Below are 18770 nucleotides of genomic sequence, written 5' to 3'. Positions count from 1 at the left end.
TAAGATTTACAATTTGCAGAGGGAAATTTCTCATATTTCTCAAAACCAAATGTCAATGACAGAATATTACACCAAATTCAAGAGGCTTTGGGATCAATTGTTTAATTACGAGCCATTTCCAAAGTGTTCTTGTGGAGCTATGGAGGTGTTGAGTGCTTCACATGACAAAGCTTATGTCATGAGGTTTATGATGGGGATGAATGAGAATTTTAAGACTCTTAGAAGTCAAATTCTCATGTCTGATCCATTTCCTTCTATGAGCAAGGTTTATGCATTGGTTCTTCAAGAGGAATCACACAAAAGCTTTGGACATGGATGTTCTGGCACACCTCAATCCTAATGTAGCAGCAATGTATGCTAATTAAAGAGGCAATTCTAGAAATACCAATTGGAACAAGGGGAATAACAAGAAGGAGAATCCTTCTTGTATTCACTGCAACATGACTGCTCACACAGTTGAAAAATGCTACAAGTTACATGGATATCCACTTGGATAAAAGCCAAAAAGGGAAATCAAATGCCAATACAAACCAGGTTTCCTCTAAACCAGTTGCTAATGTAGAGAATTTCCCTGTTGCATTGAATCAGTGTCCTATATCTAAGGCACAATGTGAGTAGTTATTGGCATTTCTCAATACTGGGGGTAATCTTGGTGATGGAAATCATGTAGCCACTGTGAGCACAGTTACTACAAGTACTGGTGTTGAAGGAACTTCTGGTGTAGTTTCTAATGTGGCCTTTACTTCTTCACAACCTTAGTTCAACCTCATGTCAGGTATTCAATCTAATTTCACTCCTAATTTAGAACATTCAATCTTTTCTGCAAAAACTGTCAATAGGGAAGCATTTAGTAAGTCTGATTAGGTAATAGACACTGGAGCAACAGATCATATGATCCGTTCGATTTCCTATTACACATCTATTACTGCTACCCTAAATACTCATGTTCATCTTCCAAATGGTGAAATTGCTTTAGTTACACACATAGGGACTGTCCAAATTTCAGAAAAGCTTGTTTTGCATAATGTTCTTTGTGTTCTTTCATTCAGTTTTAACCTCACTTCAGTTAGCCAGATAGCAAAATCCACTCTCTGCTGCCTTATTTTCTTTGGAAATCTTTGCTTTATCCAAGCTCTTGCTCCCTAAAGCACAATTGGTCTAGGTAGGGAATGCAATGGTCTTTACCTGCTGGAAGAGAGCTATTCAACTTCAACTTGTGTTTCTGCTGCAGTTTTTGTAATTAAAATCCAGCCACATGTATGGCATTCTAGACTAGGACACTTGTCAAATGACAAGTTGGCTTTGTTGAATGATAATCATGTACCTCTTTTTAATCCTACTGAGAAGTTTCATTGTCGTGTATGTCCTTTAGCCAAACAAAAGAGGTTACCTTTTAATAAAAGTACTCATATTTCTAGTAATTGTTTTGATTTGATTCATTGTGACTTGTGGGGTCCTTTTTCTGTTTCTACTATGAATGGTTGTAAGTTTGTCTTAACTATTGTGGATGATTGTTCAAGGTATACTTGAGTATACTTACTGCAACGTAAGTCTCAAACTCAAGCCACTTTGGAGCAATTTTGTACAATGGTTGAAACTCAATTTTCAAGAAAAGTAAAAACCATTAGAACTGATAATGGTAAGAATTCATAATGAAAGATTTTTTTGCCCAAAGAGGTATTTTACATCAACTTAGTTGTGTTGAAACTCCTCAACAAAATGCCATTGAGGAAAGGAAGCATCAACATATCTTGAATGTAGCAAGAGCCCTTTGATCCAAAAAAAAAAAAATGTAGCAAGAGCCCTCAAATTTCAATCTAATTTACTTTTGCATCTTTAGGGATATTGTATCCTTAGTACTGTATACTTAATCAATAGAGTACCAACATCCATTTTATCTCACAAAACACCTTTTGAAGTACTTTTTGGTCATGTTCCAACTTACTCACATTTGAAGGTTTTTGGATGCCTGTGTTATGCTTCAACTCTCTTTTACAACAAGTCCAAGTTAGCACCAAGGGCAAGGAAATGTGTGTTTTCGGTTTATCCTTTTGGAATTAAAAGCTATAAACTTCTAGATTTATCCACTAATGCGGTCTTTGTTTCCAAGGATATGGTTTTTCATGAACACATATTCCCTTTTGCATCTAATAAGTGTTATTTTTTTGATCCTTTTACTCTTATTTCTGAAGTTGAAGCTCATTCTTTTGGTAAAGATAGTACAAATACTTTTGTTACTCCCATTGCTATTTCAGAGGTTCCAAATCAATATTCTAGTACTTGTGATCCATCTTTTCATGTCCCAAATAATCAACTTTCAAATCTTCCTACATCTCCTTCTTCCACTTCAAAATCTGCAAGTCTTGATTCTTCCCATCCTGATTCAGCTTCTTTCACTGCTCCTAGCCCTACAACACCTATAGCAACACCACCACCTATCAGAAAATCCACTAGGGTTCACAAGACACCTGTTTACTTGCAAGACTATGCTTGCAACACAGCTGCTACTGCTCATCCTCCAAGTTTACCCTATGATATTGCAGACTCCTTGACTTACTCACATTTGGATCCTCCTTACCAGTCCTACCTTATTATCATCAGTGCTTGTCATCAAGAGCCTACTAGTTTTTCTCAGGCAGTTCAGGATCCAACTTGGAGAGCAACTATGGATAAGGAGATTGAAGCACTTGAGAAGACTCATACTTGGGTTCTTACCCCCACTGTCTTTTGGTAAAAGTCCTATTGGCTGTAAGTGGGTGTATAGGATCAAGCTTAATCCTGATGGGACTGTGGAAAGGTACAAGGCACGTTTGGTGGCCAAAGGCTATACACAAAGGGAAGCCTTGATTTTCTGGAAACATTCTCCCCTGTAGCAAAAACTGTTTCAGTTAGAGTTTTACTTGCTCCTGCCTCTGCCAAGGGATGGCTTTTGCAACAACTAGACATTAATAATGCCTTTCTTCATGGGGATCTTGAAGAAGAGGTATATATGAGCTTACCACTTGGTTATCACAGTAAGGGGGAGTCCTTATCTTCCAATCCATCCACTCCATTGGTTTGCAAGCTAGTCAAGTCCCTTTATGGCTTGAAGTAGGCTTCTAGGCAGTGGAATGTCAAGCTTTCAGCCACCATTTTGCAATTTGGTTTTCAATAATCACAAGCTGATCACTCACTTTTCATTCATGCAAAAGGTCTCTTGTTTACTGCCTTGCTTGTCTATGTAGATGACATGATCATCACAAGCAATGATCCAAGTTGTGTTGCAGCCTTAAAGTCACTATTAGACCTGAAATTTGGAATTAAAGACCTTGGCTCACTTAAGTTTTTCTTAGGATTGGAAATTGCAAGAAGTGAGAAAGGAATTAGTTTGAATCAAAGGAAGTATGCCCTTGAGATCCTTAAAGAGGCAGGAATGATTGGATGCAAACCTGCAAAATCACCTATGGAACAGCAATTGAAGTTATCTAAAGGTGATGGAGAATTGATTAAAGATGCTGACTAAAAAGGAGACTAATTGGGAAGCTGATGTACTTAACTCTAAGTAGGTAAGATATCACCTACGCAGTACATAGGCTTAGTTAGTTTATGTCCCAACCTAGGGTACCACATATGAGGGCAGCAACAAGGATTCTGCAGTATATTAAAGGCACACCAGGGCAAGGTGTATTCTATCCTGCAAAGTCAGATTTACAACTTAAGACCTACTGTGATGCAGATTGGATAGGATGCCCTGATACTAGGAAGTCTCTTACTGGTTTCTGTGTGTTCTTAGGCAATGCTTTAGTATCTTGGAGGTCTAAGAAGCTAAATGCAGTGTCCAGATCATCTGCAGAAGTAGAATACAGGTTTATGGCCACTACTACATGTGAATTAACTTGGATATTATACTTGTTGAGGGACTTGCACATTACACATGAAAAGCCAGCATTGATGTACTGTGATAACCAGGTAGCATTGCATATCTCTGCCAATCCTGTATTCCATGAAATGTCTAAACACATTGAGGCAGATTGCCATATAGTTAGAGATAAAATTCTGGATGGGACAATTAAAACATTTTATGTGTCAGCTAAGAATCAACTAGCTGACATTTTTACAAAGGCACTTGGGGTAGATAATTACCTAAGATTGCTGAGAAGTTAGGCTCAATCAATATCTTTACTCATTGTATTCAGTATCCTGAACAGACAGTGGAGAATCAAGAAGCAAGAGTTTTTCTCTTAAGGGGGAGTGTTAAAAATGAGAAGCAAAGATCGCAGCAATATAAGGTACAACAGGGTGTTGCAATTGGAAAGAGTAATGAAGAGACTAGTGTAGCTGCTCGAACAAGGAAGTGTACTGAACAAGTGGACACTGCAGAATCAGTCTTAGCAAGTGCAGAGTTGTTAGAAACAATTGAGGTAGTGCCATTTCATTAGGATTTTATGCATTAACTTGCAATAGTGTGGCTAGATTATATGAGAGTTATGAATCAGTTATGTTTTTAAGTCCACTTGTAATATTAGAGTAGGATTAGCTTCATAACTGCTTTTCCCTCCAAAACAGGGAGTTATTTATACAAGGTTTTAGCTTGCTTACATCATGTATATATAGGAGTAGTGGTGGTGTATAATTCATTCTTTTGTACTCTCTTTTTACATTGATTTTCAATAAGAATCACAGTTTTATTTAGAGAGAGAGTCTTCTAGAATTTTATAAAATGAGGATTTATACCCAAAAAAAAAAAATGGTGAAAAGTTCCATTTATATTTTATGGAGAAAAACAATGTCCAAAAGTAGTTGGACAATGGTGGTCGACGGCAATCAACAATTGAGTCAAGCATGGTTGGTTTTGAGTTGTTTGAAATCTAGTGAAAAAGTAGCATTATAATGATACCATGTTAAAATCAAAAGAATAAAATAGAGTAAGAAAAAAAAAAAACACGAATTAATATGTGGTCTAATGGCCTACATCCAAAACAAAAAGTTATAACATCACAAACACTGGATTATAATGCCACCTTAGCAAGATAGAATCAAAGCTACAACTAAACATCGACCTTCTTTTCCAAAATATGTTATGTTTCTTTGGATCACACATCCAGGACGAAGCCAAAACTTAGAGTTAGGGGGGCGGCTTTGTTGCTGGTTGTGTGCAGTGACTTCAGCCTCTGACTTTGCTGTTGCTTAGCCACTTAGCTGCTGGTTGTTTAAAATTTTTTAAAGGGTTAGATTGTTTGTTTTGGGTAAAATTGGTGACTAGGCTTAATTTTTTTTAGTTTTATTATTGGTAATTTTGTTGTTGGACTAATTTTTTTGGGCTTGTATATTTTGTTTTAGATTTGGTGTTTAAAATGTAAAAAAATGCTAGAGATACAAATTTTTTTATAAATTACTGATGTGATGAATGATTATTAGTAAATAAAAAAATAATATAAGTGACGGGTCCAAATGCCAACCAATAAGAATTTGCTACCTTAACAGTTCATAAAAGTGTTGTAGAAAAATTTGTGACTATAATAATACCCTTAAAAGATTTAATGATATTGTTAAGGAGGTAAAAGTGTTTTTTTATAAAACAAAATTGCTATAATTAGTACCTATATATATAATATTATTTTAAAAAAAAAAAGGGGGGGAGGGGGGGGCGCATTGCCTCCCAAGTCCAACCATAGCTCCGTCCATGCACACATCTCCATTGCACCTTATCTCTATTTTTCCTCCAGCTATCTTGCACCGTTGGGCAATGTTTTTCTCTTCTTCAAGCCACCATGGGCGAATGGGAAGGCTTGAGTCAAACAACTACCTTGATGACGACCCTGATAAGCAGTTTCTTGATCAGGTGGTTCCCAACTAGTATCTTTAATGCATTTTGTACCTCTTTTTACTATTTGGTGGTTGTTTCTTGTGACTTTCAGTTGTATTTGCTTTTGTGTATGTTTACCTCCTTGTCGTAAGTTTTCTTGGCTACCAAACAGAGTGGTGAATCTTAATTTGAGATTTTTTTTTTTTTTTTTTTTAACTAGTGTTGGTCAGAATGAACAATTTTTTAACTATTGTTGTGGACAATTATATGTTTATATTCACTGTTCATGTGAAGTGTACACAATTGTACACATTTGTTTAATTGGTAATGTAAAATATACATGAACAGCAAATGTAAAAACATTATTTTACATGTGTCATAATATTTGAAAATTTAATTTCAATTACATTACACGACATTAATTATATTTGGTAATTATATATTACATATCACTAAAATGTATTTTAAAAATGTAAATTTTTGGTTAGATATTATCTTGCAGCTGGCCTTGCCTCTTTATACATACTTGCAAAATATTAAGATCATAAGAGATCAATAACTTTAGTTTGTAAAAACATTTGATCAAACAATTAAATAACATCTAATTAACACGAAATTTGGAATTATGTATTAAGAATAATGAAAATACGTAATGTGATTTTGAATATATTAAAGTAATATAAAAAAATATTGAACTGTGTAACATTAACAAATAGTTACACATGTACTTGGTCATGTATATATATATAAAAAGCAAGAACGTTAGTGGTCTAAGGTTCTAGTAATTATACTTGTTAATATCGTATGATACACGATACATATCGTATCATGTGTAAAAAGTTATGTATCGTAAGAACGTCACGAAAACCACATGTCAACCCCGCATGCTCATCCATGAGAACCGGCCCGTACATTCCTATCCATTGGAACTACGTGCTTCACCGTGATCTAGCACCATTGACAACACTCCTTTGTTAGCCTTTATCTAGGATCTTTTATGCAGGCCCTTTAGGATTGCTCTATCCTTGTTTGAGGGTAGGACGACCCTGAACACCTTGTCACTTTCGCTGCACACCACCTATGCTCTAACATAATTTGTTGTGGAAATAAACACCTTAAGTAGACTTGTTGAGTAGTTAATATAACATATAAAGATACACTTAATCCAAAAAACCTAAGCTTAATGGCTATGAGCTCAATTATATTATATTAATCACTCATTCTTCTCATCATTATTCAATGTAAGACTTCACTCGCACGTGTATACCCAACATGAAGTAATCATGAATCATACGATATAGTGTTGTGTATCATATAAATCGTATCATAAAATCATGCATATTGTATGATGTATAGACATATGCTTTAAAATGAGTTTTTTTTGTTAAAATTTATGCTTTTATTTGAATCCAACAAGGTGGTTTTTTTTTTTTTTTTTTTTTAAAGGAAAGAATCCAACAAATTGTTATATTTGGTTTTAACACAAAATTATTAGGTTACTTAATTTAGCCCAATAAAATAACATATTAATAAGTCCCCCCCCCCCCCCCCCTCTTTTCCTACAAAATTTGGACTACACACTCACACTTCACTTTCATATTGACAATTTTTTTTAATACTATGAAAAATGTATTAGCTGACAATATAATTATAATTTTTTTCATTATTGTTATAAGTATAAGAATCTAGAATGCCAAGAAGAAATATATATATATATATATATATATATTAAAATTAAAATAAAAGAACAAGAAGAGATAGTACAAATGTTGATGATAATGAAGAAATTTCAATGAACAAATATTTGCAAAATGATGAATATGATGATAACATTGATTTAGATAGAATTAATTAGGCAAGATGGTGAATAAGATAAAAAGAAATTATTATTTTGGGTCATTTGTCATATATTATCACTTTTGAATTTAATCAATTTGAATGAGTATGTTATAAACACATGTTATTTTGATTTATTTAGTTAACTTGTTAAATATTATTACATAAGCGATGATTAAATTAGTCATTAGTAGAATATATTCCAAATTTATAATGAATATACCTTTTATTTATGTATATCTATAATTTATTATCATTTTTATTAAATGTTTGTGTCTTACAATATACTATATGATAAAATACACAATACAAAAAAATTAAAAATCGATTCACGATACGATTTACGTTTTGACAACTATGGGTTCTACCAAATGGCATATTCCCTAGTAATTCATTTCCTAAAAAATGCTAAAATTGCTATAAATTTTACTATATAAAGTATATAAATTGATATGACAATAATGAATATAATTGGTGTACTTAAACTACCTAATAAATTAAATTTGAATTGTTTTTTATGATTGATGACACATCATTTTATAAGTTCTACGTAGATTTGACAAATAAATTGATGTAACTTTGTGTCTTTAATTTATATATATTTATATATATATATATATATGAAAATTTGATTGACTATGGTGCCATACCCTTTAAAAAAACAACAAATTCTACAGATGCATTTAGATTATCACTTATCACAAACCATTTCCAATTTCACTTTCACAAAGCTTAAAACAAGATTTCATGCAAAGAAAGAGGGGTGCTAAGTAGATTTCATATTGCAAAGTTCAGATTAAGAAAGAGACACAGATGATTACAAATAGAGATACAAGTCCACTAGGACCATTGTACCAAAAATTAAAGTGACATAGATTGGACCACAAAAATATCTAAATTAATATACTTTATTCTTAGGCACGCATTAAACAAACTAAAACAACAAACAGTCTTGGATAGACTAGTAAATTATGTATTTTCTAATGTATCAGTTACATATATGCAGCATTTTTCTCATATTGTGTTAATTTCAGAAAAATACTGTATATATCTAATACATAAGATACTATTTTGTAGCAAGCACTCCAGCTTCTGGCATAAGTTGGAAAGGAATGCCTCTACCAGCTTCTGCCATACTAATCATGCACTACTTCTAGGCTTCCACTGATGTCTCAATTGCAATCTTTCTTGGAGAGCTGACCTTTTCTAACTTATTATTGGCTTCCCATAGCATAGGCAATGCTTCTCTGATATTGTGGACACTCTCTAAAGCGTAATCAGCACCATTTGTACGATGATTTTTCCCCACCTACACCCACGATATCCACAATAGTGTCAGCTAAAATTGACAACCAATAACTCTTTCTGCTAATATCTCAATTTGTCACTCAAGTGTCCTGACATACCAGCACAGTGTCAAGTCCCATACGCTTCGCAGTCTGTATATTTCGGGCACTGTCATCGAAGAACAGCTAGAAAAGGCAAGAAATACAATATTACAATGGAGCCTAGATGTCTAATTTACTATAGAGAGTTTGATTATCTTACTGTTTTTTCAGGATTGATGTTGGCTATCTTGAATGCTTGTTCAAATGCATTTTCTAATGGTTTGCAAATGATTGGAATCTTTGGAAGCCCCGAGTTGCCATTGGGTTGACAAGTAAGCTCAAAATTAATGTTGTCATCATCTACATTATTCTTGTTGTTCGGGTTCAGAGTCTCAAAGCATATAATCATTTCGAAGCAATCCTCCAATCCAAGCTTGCTAAGAACTTTTGTAACATGGGCCTCATCCGAATTTGAGAAAATCTAATTTTTAAGGGGGAAAAAATGTCACAAGAAAGCTCGATTCTAATTAATTTCTATATCGTTATTGTAGTGTGAAAAAGATAGCAACTTACAACTTTCCGAATAGGCAAGCTAAGCAAGAGATTCATCAGAACATGATCACGTTTTAGTATGTCATAAGGTAGTCTCCCATGAACAAAGCTGTAATATATATGGATAGCGAAAATACATTAATTGTCAGTTCTTGGAGTTTTATAAGGTGAATGCTTTTGGTCTCTGAAATTTCAAATGAGTATTATTAGTCCTTGGAGTTTTATAAATGAGTGTTATTAATCATCATGTTAACTGTCATTAGTCTCTTTATTTATATGGTTATCAGAATAAAGACAACATTTTTTAGATGATGAGACATCATTTTTAATCTTAAAAATTTATACAATCCTCCTTTAGAAGACATTAGATTACACAACACTGGTTTATTGTTTAGGGACTAATAGGACTCGTTTGAAATTTTGGTGACTAAAAACACCAACTTGGTAAATTTTGGCGGACAGTGTATTTTAGCATTTTCTTTAATAAATAAAAAATCCCCTCTCACAAAAAATGTTTCACTATGCTTGTGTCCAAATTTTTTTCTTTAAATTTTAGTCAATTTAGAAAGAAATGTACTTCTGAAAAAAGATAAAACAGGTGATGCGGTAGACTTTGATTAGTGAGCACACACAATGGATGAGTTTTTTTTTTTTTTATTAGGAACAGGTGTAAGGGTTTTTATATGCTCGAAGTAAATGGGAAATTGGTACCTATGATAATCATCATTGTCAAAGTCGTGACCAATTGCCTGGATAAGAAAAGAAATCATATTAAAAAAAAAAACAATCATATTTGTGCATTATGTAACTTTATGATACCTTCATTTAACAAGATAAAATCATACCTTGAGACCGGCCATCGTTGTTCCATAAGTCTTGTATAATATAGGACTGATCTCTTGGACTTTCTTTTCATCTATTCCAAGTTTTTGAACCATATATTCTGCAGAGCGCAACCCAAAGATCGAAGACGATATAATATAACTAATAAAATAGAGTAAGCAGATTATATAGTTAGAAAATACATCAGGAAGTAGAGAATCATGAATACAAAACCTTCAATATTCTTGGTGCATATGGTAAAGAAACCAGTACTTAAGGAATAAAGGGTATCGTCAAGATCTGTATACGACACATTTTTATACGTTAAATTACATCAAAGATTGCACACTGAGGATTTAAAATGGGTCTAATCAGGAAGGCTTACCAAAGAGAAGACACTCGTAGTTTGGCATTAGAGCCTGCTGGTACCGGTCCTTGTAATCCATGTTAATCTATAAAGAACATTATGGTGTTAGTGGTGAGTGTAAGGGACCGAACATGATGAGAATACATGAACTACAATCAATTTGTTTTGAAGAAAAGAGATTGTATGATACCACAGAGAGAGAGAGAGAGAGAGCTAGCTGCAAAGATTGAATGAGGAAGGAGATGGGGCAAAGAAAATGGTTGAGATGTTGGGTTTAAATAAGGAAGCCATTAAGCATTTTAAAATCTTAAAAAAGAAAAAGAAAACCAAAAATGCCCAAAAACAAAACAGATATAGGTGGACTACAAGAAGTACATTTATTGAAATAAGAACAAGATGTGCATGGAATACAAGTGTAAAATAGGCTACGTTTCATGTTAACAAATCATTTTAAGAAAATTTTGACACAATTTTTATGAGCAATAGAAAAAATTATCAAAAAATTTTTTTTTTTTTCTTTTCCCATAATATATTTTTTAAATGGTTCATTAACAAATGTTTTTAAGGTATCCGTTAGCATTTCCCTTATAAAAACTATAAAATATGGTCTCTCAATCTCAAATTGACTATCTCTAAAATGTAAAAACTATAAAACATGGTCACCTAATCTCAAGTTGACTATCTCTAAAACAATAAAGTATGGCCCCTCAATCTCAATCTTGATTTTTTTTTTTTTTTAATAGAAAAAAAAAGGCCTTGCATGTATAATCATCATCCCAAGCTCTATGGTACATTGCCACTTAGACTTTTTGGTAAGCTCATGATTACTACAAGATGTGTCACTACTCGACCCTATTACCATGATTTCTGCCAGGGCTGGCTCTAGTATGAAAGCAAGTGAGGCGGTTGCCTAAGGCCCCTAAGTAGCAAAAGACCCCCAAATTTTAGCCAATAAAGTAATTTTTTATTATAAATTTATTCATTAAGCCCAAAAATATTAGCCAATAAATAAAACAACATTTTTTTATCAAATATAAAACAAGAAAAATGTTACGTCCACAACATTTTTCACAACAAATCCTAAGTAGCAAGTTGTTACTGGCTGTTGTTAGTGAGGAAAAAAGTAATTTCAGTAGTGGGTTTAGATTAAAACCAGTATTAACTTAATATTTAGGATTTGTTGTGAAAATATTGTAAATATAGCATTTTCACACCCAAAAAAAAAAAAAAAAGGGAAAAAAAAAGAAAAAAAGAAAAGAAAAGAAAAGCAATACACAAAGAATTTCACAACATTTTTTACAACAGTTGAGTTGACAAACTTTTACTAGTTTTCATCTAGGTCTACCACTAACATCACATTTTTACTTACCATTACCATTCTGCCACGTCAACAACTGTGAAAAGTTTTGTCAATTTTTTTGTGTCTATAGATTTTCTAAAAAAGAAAAAATATTCTACATGGTTAATTGTAATTTTGCATTTAAAACAAGATAATAAAATTTAAGTGATATTAAATTTTTTTTTTAAATGTCATTTAAATATATGAAAAGTTTCAAGTCAATTTTCGCCTAAGGTCCCTCAATGCATCAAGCCGCCCTGATTTCTGCATATTAGAAAATATGTGTCACTACTCGACCCTATTACTTGAAGTATGGATCAGTACGTACTAGCACTCGAACCCACGACCCCTTAGCACTTGGTTCAAAGTGATGGGCCGTTTCGAGTGAGATCTTGAGTTGAGCGGTAGTTTCCTTTTCTTTTCTTTTTTCTTGTCAATAGTCATAATTTACATGTGCCATTCTAAATAAATGAACCATTATTTTAGCCAAATGGCACTTTTGTAAGATGGACGCACGCATGGCTTACATATGGATGTAAGTCATTTCTTTTTAAGCCATATGTATGGGCAAGATCAACGCAAGAGAGCAAGCTAGCTACAAAAAGATCGCACGAGAAAGGAGATGGGGCAAAGAAAAAGGTTAAAATGTTGGCTATAAATCTGGAAGCCGTTACTCATAACAACAGAGGGGAAAAAAGAACCAAAAAACAAAAGTAGGAACGCGTTAATAAGGTGGAAATTGAGAGGCACAGAATGTGCATGGAATACAAGTGTGTACCTCGGTGAGCAGTGAGCACCAGCTTTTATTGTAAACTGATCTGTACAAACAGATAAGGTTTATATGGAAGGGAGGAACTCTTCAATTACACGGAACTGGACAAGTGCCTTCATCAGCTTAGAGGAAGCAGTGAAATATATTTAAGTTTCTTCACTCAGACTTATAGTGATGAAATTTAACGAAACTGAGGACAAGTACTAACTTCTACAACCACAATTTAGATATCATGTATCCTATCTATGCAATATTCTGCAATATCTCTATGTCATGATGGAAATGCCTTGAAGTAAATGATATATATAGTTGGTAGAAGAAATATTAAAAATTAAAGGAGAAAATGTGGCGTCTCCTGCAGCGTTGTGTGGGCATCCCTACACGTGGGCCAGAAACAAGGGTGTCTTAAACCCGAGCTTAGGCCAGCCCACACCATCTATTGGTGAGACTCGAACCCAAGCATTTATGGTGAGGAATCCGAGCTTATAGCACCCCACTGATGTGCTTTAATGGTAATGATATATATAATTGGAACTATAGAGACACTGGCGGAGCCAGAGGGGGGCGAGGGGGGGCACCTGCCCCCCCTGACTTCTCCTAACAAATTTTAGTAATAGTAGTCTAAAGTTACATTCTGACATGGAGGAAAAAAAAAATTGAAAAAAAGGACTTCTACTTGGTTGAAAGTTATCAAACCATTGCTTTTGTCTTGTCCTACTGCAACTTGCACCTATTTCACTATTTTTTATTTTTTATTTTATATCATTATTTACACTATTTTTAATATTTATGATATTTTTCACAGCATTTTATTCTTGAATGATGCTAAAGATATTACAAATTTTACTATTTATATCTTACAAATTGGCATGTCACCAATCACAAAAAATAATTTCTAACACTTATTCATTATATTTTTTAAGTAACACTAATCACATTCTTACTCCATCAGTTTATAAATTTTTTAGTAGCTATGAATTGGTTATTTTTGTTTATTTATTTTAATAATATGAAATATATTCATATTTGCTTACAACTGTTTATTTATTTTATTATTATTGTTGGTTAATATTTTTTAGATTAATTTCACTTTTAATATCATCTTTTAATTTTGCCCCCTCTAGACTAAAATTCTGCCTCCGCCACTGTATAGAGAATCACTTTTGTGTGTGTAAATCAATATATAATTATATGCTGAGAATTAGCAGCATTAGTGCTAATAATGTGACAAAAATAATCATTTAAGCATTGGGATGTTTCATATGAATCAATAAAATCATGCCTTATTTTTTTTTTTTTTAAATGAGAGAGGGAGAGAAAGAGAGAAAAAAAAAAGGGCTAATAATAAAAATCTCATGTAACAACATATGCATTATGTGCATTAATTCTTACACACTCCTTATTATACATTATACGTACACATTACTCATTTCACATTTTAAATGTAGACATCATACATAAAATGATGGATATTATGTGTACAAAGTGTACATCAAAGAGTATGAGAGAACAATTGTTGATTCATTATTTCTCTTCCATTATATGAACCCCATACATGCAGCTATGGGGCTCACATGTAGAGGTGGGCCAAAAAATTTGGTTTGGGGGGACCAATTATGATATTATCACAAGCCTAGAGAAATTCGAAAAACATGTATGCACATCTTTATCCACACACATATATGGGACAAAATGGCCTTATGCCTTTTTCACCCAAATTATATAGCCTTATGCCCCTCTTTCCAAACTAATTAGGGAAATACCCCTCTTTTGTAACTCAATTTTCTCAAAATCGAGTTAAAAAAAAAAAAAAAAATTCTGGAGCCCTATAGTGACGTTTTTAAAATTTCCTATAACTCGATTTCATGGAGTTTGAGTTACAAAGCGCCACTATAGCTCTTTAAAAACGTTACTATAGGTCCTTAAAAACGTCACTATAGGGTTTAACTCGATTGTGAGAAAGTCGAGTTTCAAAAGATGAGCATTTCTCTAATTAGTTTGGGAAGGGGTCATAAGGCTATATAATTTAGGTGAAAAGGGTATAAGGCAATTTTGTCCCACATATATGTGTAAATATTTCTTAAGAGAACTTATCATATTTATAAACTTTAATGAGTACACATAAAATGCCCAATTTATTTATAAACTTTATATATATTACTATATTTGTTTTTCAAATCTCTCTTATTCTTTCAAGTATTATATTTGGCAAGTTAAATCTCCTCAAACCTTTTCATTGAACATTTTGAGTCTTAACAAACATTGACAAACAATTGGAAAGTTCACAACAACACTACCATCAATAACAATAAAAGACTTAGGATCTGTTTGGATATCCCTTATTTTCCTGAAAACTCTAAAAACTGTAGCAAAATAAATTTTAAATATGTGAATAATACCGTGGGACCCATTTTTAATGAAAAAATTGCTGAAAAAAGAGGTTTATGGGTCTCGTAAACAGTGCACAGGATCCACTGGTGTGACATAAAGCCACAAAAAACTGAAAACACACTTCCAAAGAAAAATAAAATGAAATGCTGGACGTGGAGACGTAGACGCTAATTCAAACGCATACTTAGGGTACGTTTGGTACACTGAATGGAGATTATAACAAGAATTATAATATTTATTACTAGGAATAAAATGTGTTGTAATGTAATAACTAAACCTATACATAAGTTTGGTTGTGAGTTATAACATTAGAATAAAATTTAAAATTTATTTTAAGAAATATCTTACTCATATAATTACATCTTTTTAAAAATTGTTATTTTTTAAATTTAAGACAAATATATGTTATTTTTTATGATTTTTTATTTTTATAATTGTTAGTATATATGAAAATTTTGTTTATTTGGAAATATATTAAGTTTTGAAATTATTACACTTACTAAGAAATAGCTAATACAATACATTTAAAGGAAAAATTATTATTTACACCAGGAGGAATGCTGATTTGGTCCTCCCTGACCAATGAGATGATGTCATCTATGTAAATATATGTGTGAGCTTCCTAATCAGTACAAAGAATAAAAAATAAAAATTACCAGATGATGTCACATTTGCATAAATAATAGTATTTTATTGGTTGGATCAAGAAGGGCCACGTCAGCAGTCTTCCTAGTGGACCTAATAATTTCTCCATTTAAAGAGGAATAGTTATTCAAATTTGAAAAATAGTTATTCATAAGGAATGATTATTCCTTGTAATAAAAACATAATCAAACTAAAGAATAGCTAAATCATAAGAATAACTATTACATTATAGTGCCTATTACAGTTTACCAAACATGCCCTTAGTTCTAGATAAAACAGGGAAAGTGTTAAGGAATTAGACATTATTCTAAATAGATATAGATTTTAAATCTATAAGGGGTTTCTAGAGTCCACAATAAAGAACTCTAGAATGCACCAAAAAGGAAAAGGGGAAAATCTCTCTTTTTTTCCCATTTTACATATTGCAAGTGTATTTAAAAGCTTTAAAAGATTTATTTTACATATACAAATTATCCTAAACATATAATTTTGATACAATACTAGGGGTGGTGATTCATGCTTGCGTGTTAGGTTGATGTCATGGCAACTCATGAATATTCGACTGTATGAGTCAACATTAATCCGACATGTTTATTAACAGATCAAGATTCCTCAACCTTAACATGACCTATTTAAAACAGGAAAAGTGTTAAGGAATTGGACATTTTTCTAAATAGATATAGATTTTAAATCTATAAGGGGTTTCTAGAATCCACAATAAAGAACTCTAGAATGCACCAAAAAGAAAAAGGGGAAAATCTCTCTTTTTTTCCCATTTTACATATTGCAAGTGTATTTAAAAGCTCTAAAAGATTTATTTTATGTAAGCAAATTATCCTAGACATATAATTTTGATACAATACTAGGGGTGGCGATTTATGCTTACTTATTAGGTTGATGTCATGGCAACTCATGAATATTCGACTGCATGAGTCAACATTAACCCAACATGTTTATTAACGAATCAAAATTCCACAACCTTAACATGACCTGTTTAAAAGGCTTTTTGCCTAAACTTTATAACAGTAAATACACTTATAATAGCCAACAGCCTTGTATCTCAACTAATTAACAGCTCTTGATGTTTTCAAGACATTCAGTGTTCGAATTCTCCATCATGCATTGTAACTATCAGATTATTAACAAACAAACAAAAAAAATACACTTAACAACTGTATGTCTTTCAATACATTGTTTGTCACATGGAATTTGTCAATTCTAAAACCTAACAAAATTGATTATTCTCTTTTAAAATGATCTGTAGTTGTTTGCGCCTACCATAGGAATTAAAAATACTAGCTTCAACCATTGCAAAAATTATAATGAAATTTACAGATTTTTTCCTTGATTCTGAAGAGCTACAGAACACTGGGGTTAGGTGGTCATTTTTCAAGTTATGAGCTAATTAGCCGTAGCCAAGGAGCATAACGACAGAAGAGAAACGTAATCGGGTGGTAGAACCATCTCATTACTCAAGAGAACAGGGAAAATGTACAAGCACCCATGAATGATTAGCCGACCGAGAATAATCAAAGAGAGGACCAAGTGAAATCAGTCCTAATTGTTGGATATTTATTAACAAGCATGTTTTCCAAGTGTTATGCAAGTTTAGGATGCCTTCTAATGACCATCGCGCACCCTTAACGCAATGGTCATTCCACAAGTATAAATGCATATGGGATGTGGGGGGCAAGAGTCAGAGTTTAAGTCTCTAGAATGGAGTTTCACACACATATACACTTAAATTAGGTTAGAGTAGAATTTCTATCTTGTATAAATAATAATAATAAATAAATAAAAGAGGATGCTTTCTAATGAGTATGGATGTACATTTGCAGTTTGGATTTTGCCAAAATCGGTAGACTAATTGGCTTCTAATTTATGCTTACAAAAATGTAATTAAGAAATTTATTATTATGTGGTGGATGTATCACCAATCAAATTTATTGTTAGGTCGGTTTGTGAAGGCGAACAAGACTAATTCAATGAGATATGCCTTGTTGCATTAAGATTTAAAATTTGTCATCTAATTTCAGAAAATCTAGAAATATTCAAATCATCGTACACCCTTGGTGTGATGATCAATCCACAAGTATAAGTACTTGTGGAGTGTGGGGGGTAAGGACCGGGGTTCAAGTCTCCAGAAGGAAGCTTCACACACATATACACTTAAATTAGACTAGATTAAAATTTTATCTTGTATAAAAATATAAAAAAAAAATATATATATATATATATATATATTCAAAACAAAGTATTTACAATAATACAAACCCACATTTTTCTTAAGATTGAGGAACTAGAAGAGAATTTTTTTTAATTTGTTGTAAAATTTGTGATAGTGTTGGCATTTTTCTTCAGCTAAAGTACGGTATCGCATCACTAACATTTATGCTTGTAATGAAAATAAATAAATAAATAAGTGTTGTAAAAACACCATATCACATCATTTATTATTTTTCTTTGAGTCTAAGCTGAAAGCACCATGTTAAAATGAGTTTTCCTTTTGATGAAACTGCATTATTTTTTCTTGTTTAATTTGCTTCTATGTCTGCTTTGTTTTAAAAGTAACAGAAACTTCCAAAAGTATTTAGCATTCTACTAACTCTCTATATCTCCAAATCAGTACAACAACTTACAAAACAGAAACTACAAAACTCCTGCTCGGGAATCTGGCAATGCGTAGACAGCAAAGCGCAGAGCAGATACAACAAACCTAAACAGAGAGGCAATCTCAACAGAACAAATAAACAAGAAAGAAATACAACAAATTTAAGATAGATTTTTAGACATTACATTGAGAGATAAGCCCCAGATCACTTGCAGAGTGCTCTGTTCTGGTATGTGTAAGTAATTATTGTCCAGCATATAATATACCATATAATGACTACTGAGAATAGTAGAATCTTTTGAGTGCCTAAATTAATGACCAA

General features: G+C 32.6%; 1 protein-coding gene across 1 annotated transcript; it reads right to left on the bottom strand.

Annotated features, from left to right (window-relative positions):
* Positions 1–8774: 8774 nt before the first annotated feature.
* Positions 8775–10769, bottom strand: LOC126714020 (uncharacterized). Its single transcript, XM_050414012.1, has 8 exons — positions 10709–10769; positions 10558–10623; positions 10347–10444; positions 10213–10250; positions 9523–9610; positions 9170–9430; positions 9028–9093; positions 8775–8930 (listed from the first exon to the last, which is right to left on the bottom strand). The coding sequence occupies exons 1-8, from the start codon at positions 10767–10769 to the stop codon at positions 8775–8777; spliced, it is 834 nt and encodes a 277-aa protein (XP_050269969.1).
* Between the last annotated feature and the right edge of the window lie 8001 nt (positions 10770–18770).

This window comes from Quercus robur, chromosome 1 (genome assembly GCF_932294415.1).
Source record: "Quercus robur chromosome 1, dhQueRobu3.1, whole genome shotgun sequence".
NCBI classification, from domain to species: domain Eukaryota; kingdom Viridiplantae; phylum Streptophyta; class Magnoliopsida; order Fagales; family Fagaceae; genus Quercus; species Quercus robur.
This window is presented reverse-complemented; position numbering and strand designations above follow the sequence as displayed.

Coding starts and splice junctions, on each gene's coding strand:
- LOC126714020 (XM_050414012.1), bottom strand. CDS start 10,769: ATGGATTACAAGGACCGGTACCAGCAGGCTCTAATGCCAAACTACGAG. Junction 9,094..9,169: donor ACATCAATCCTGAAAAAACA/GTAAGATAATCA, acceptor TGCCTTTTCTAG/CTGTTCTTCGATGACAGTGC. Junction 8,931..9,027: donor TGGGACTTGACACTGTGCTG/GTATGTCAGGAC, acceptor TCGTGGGTGTAG/GTGGGGAAAAATCATCGTAC.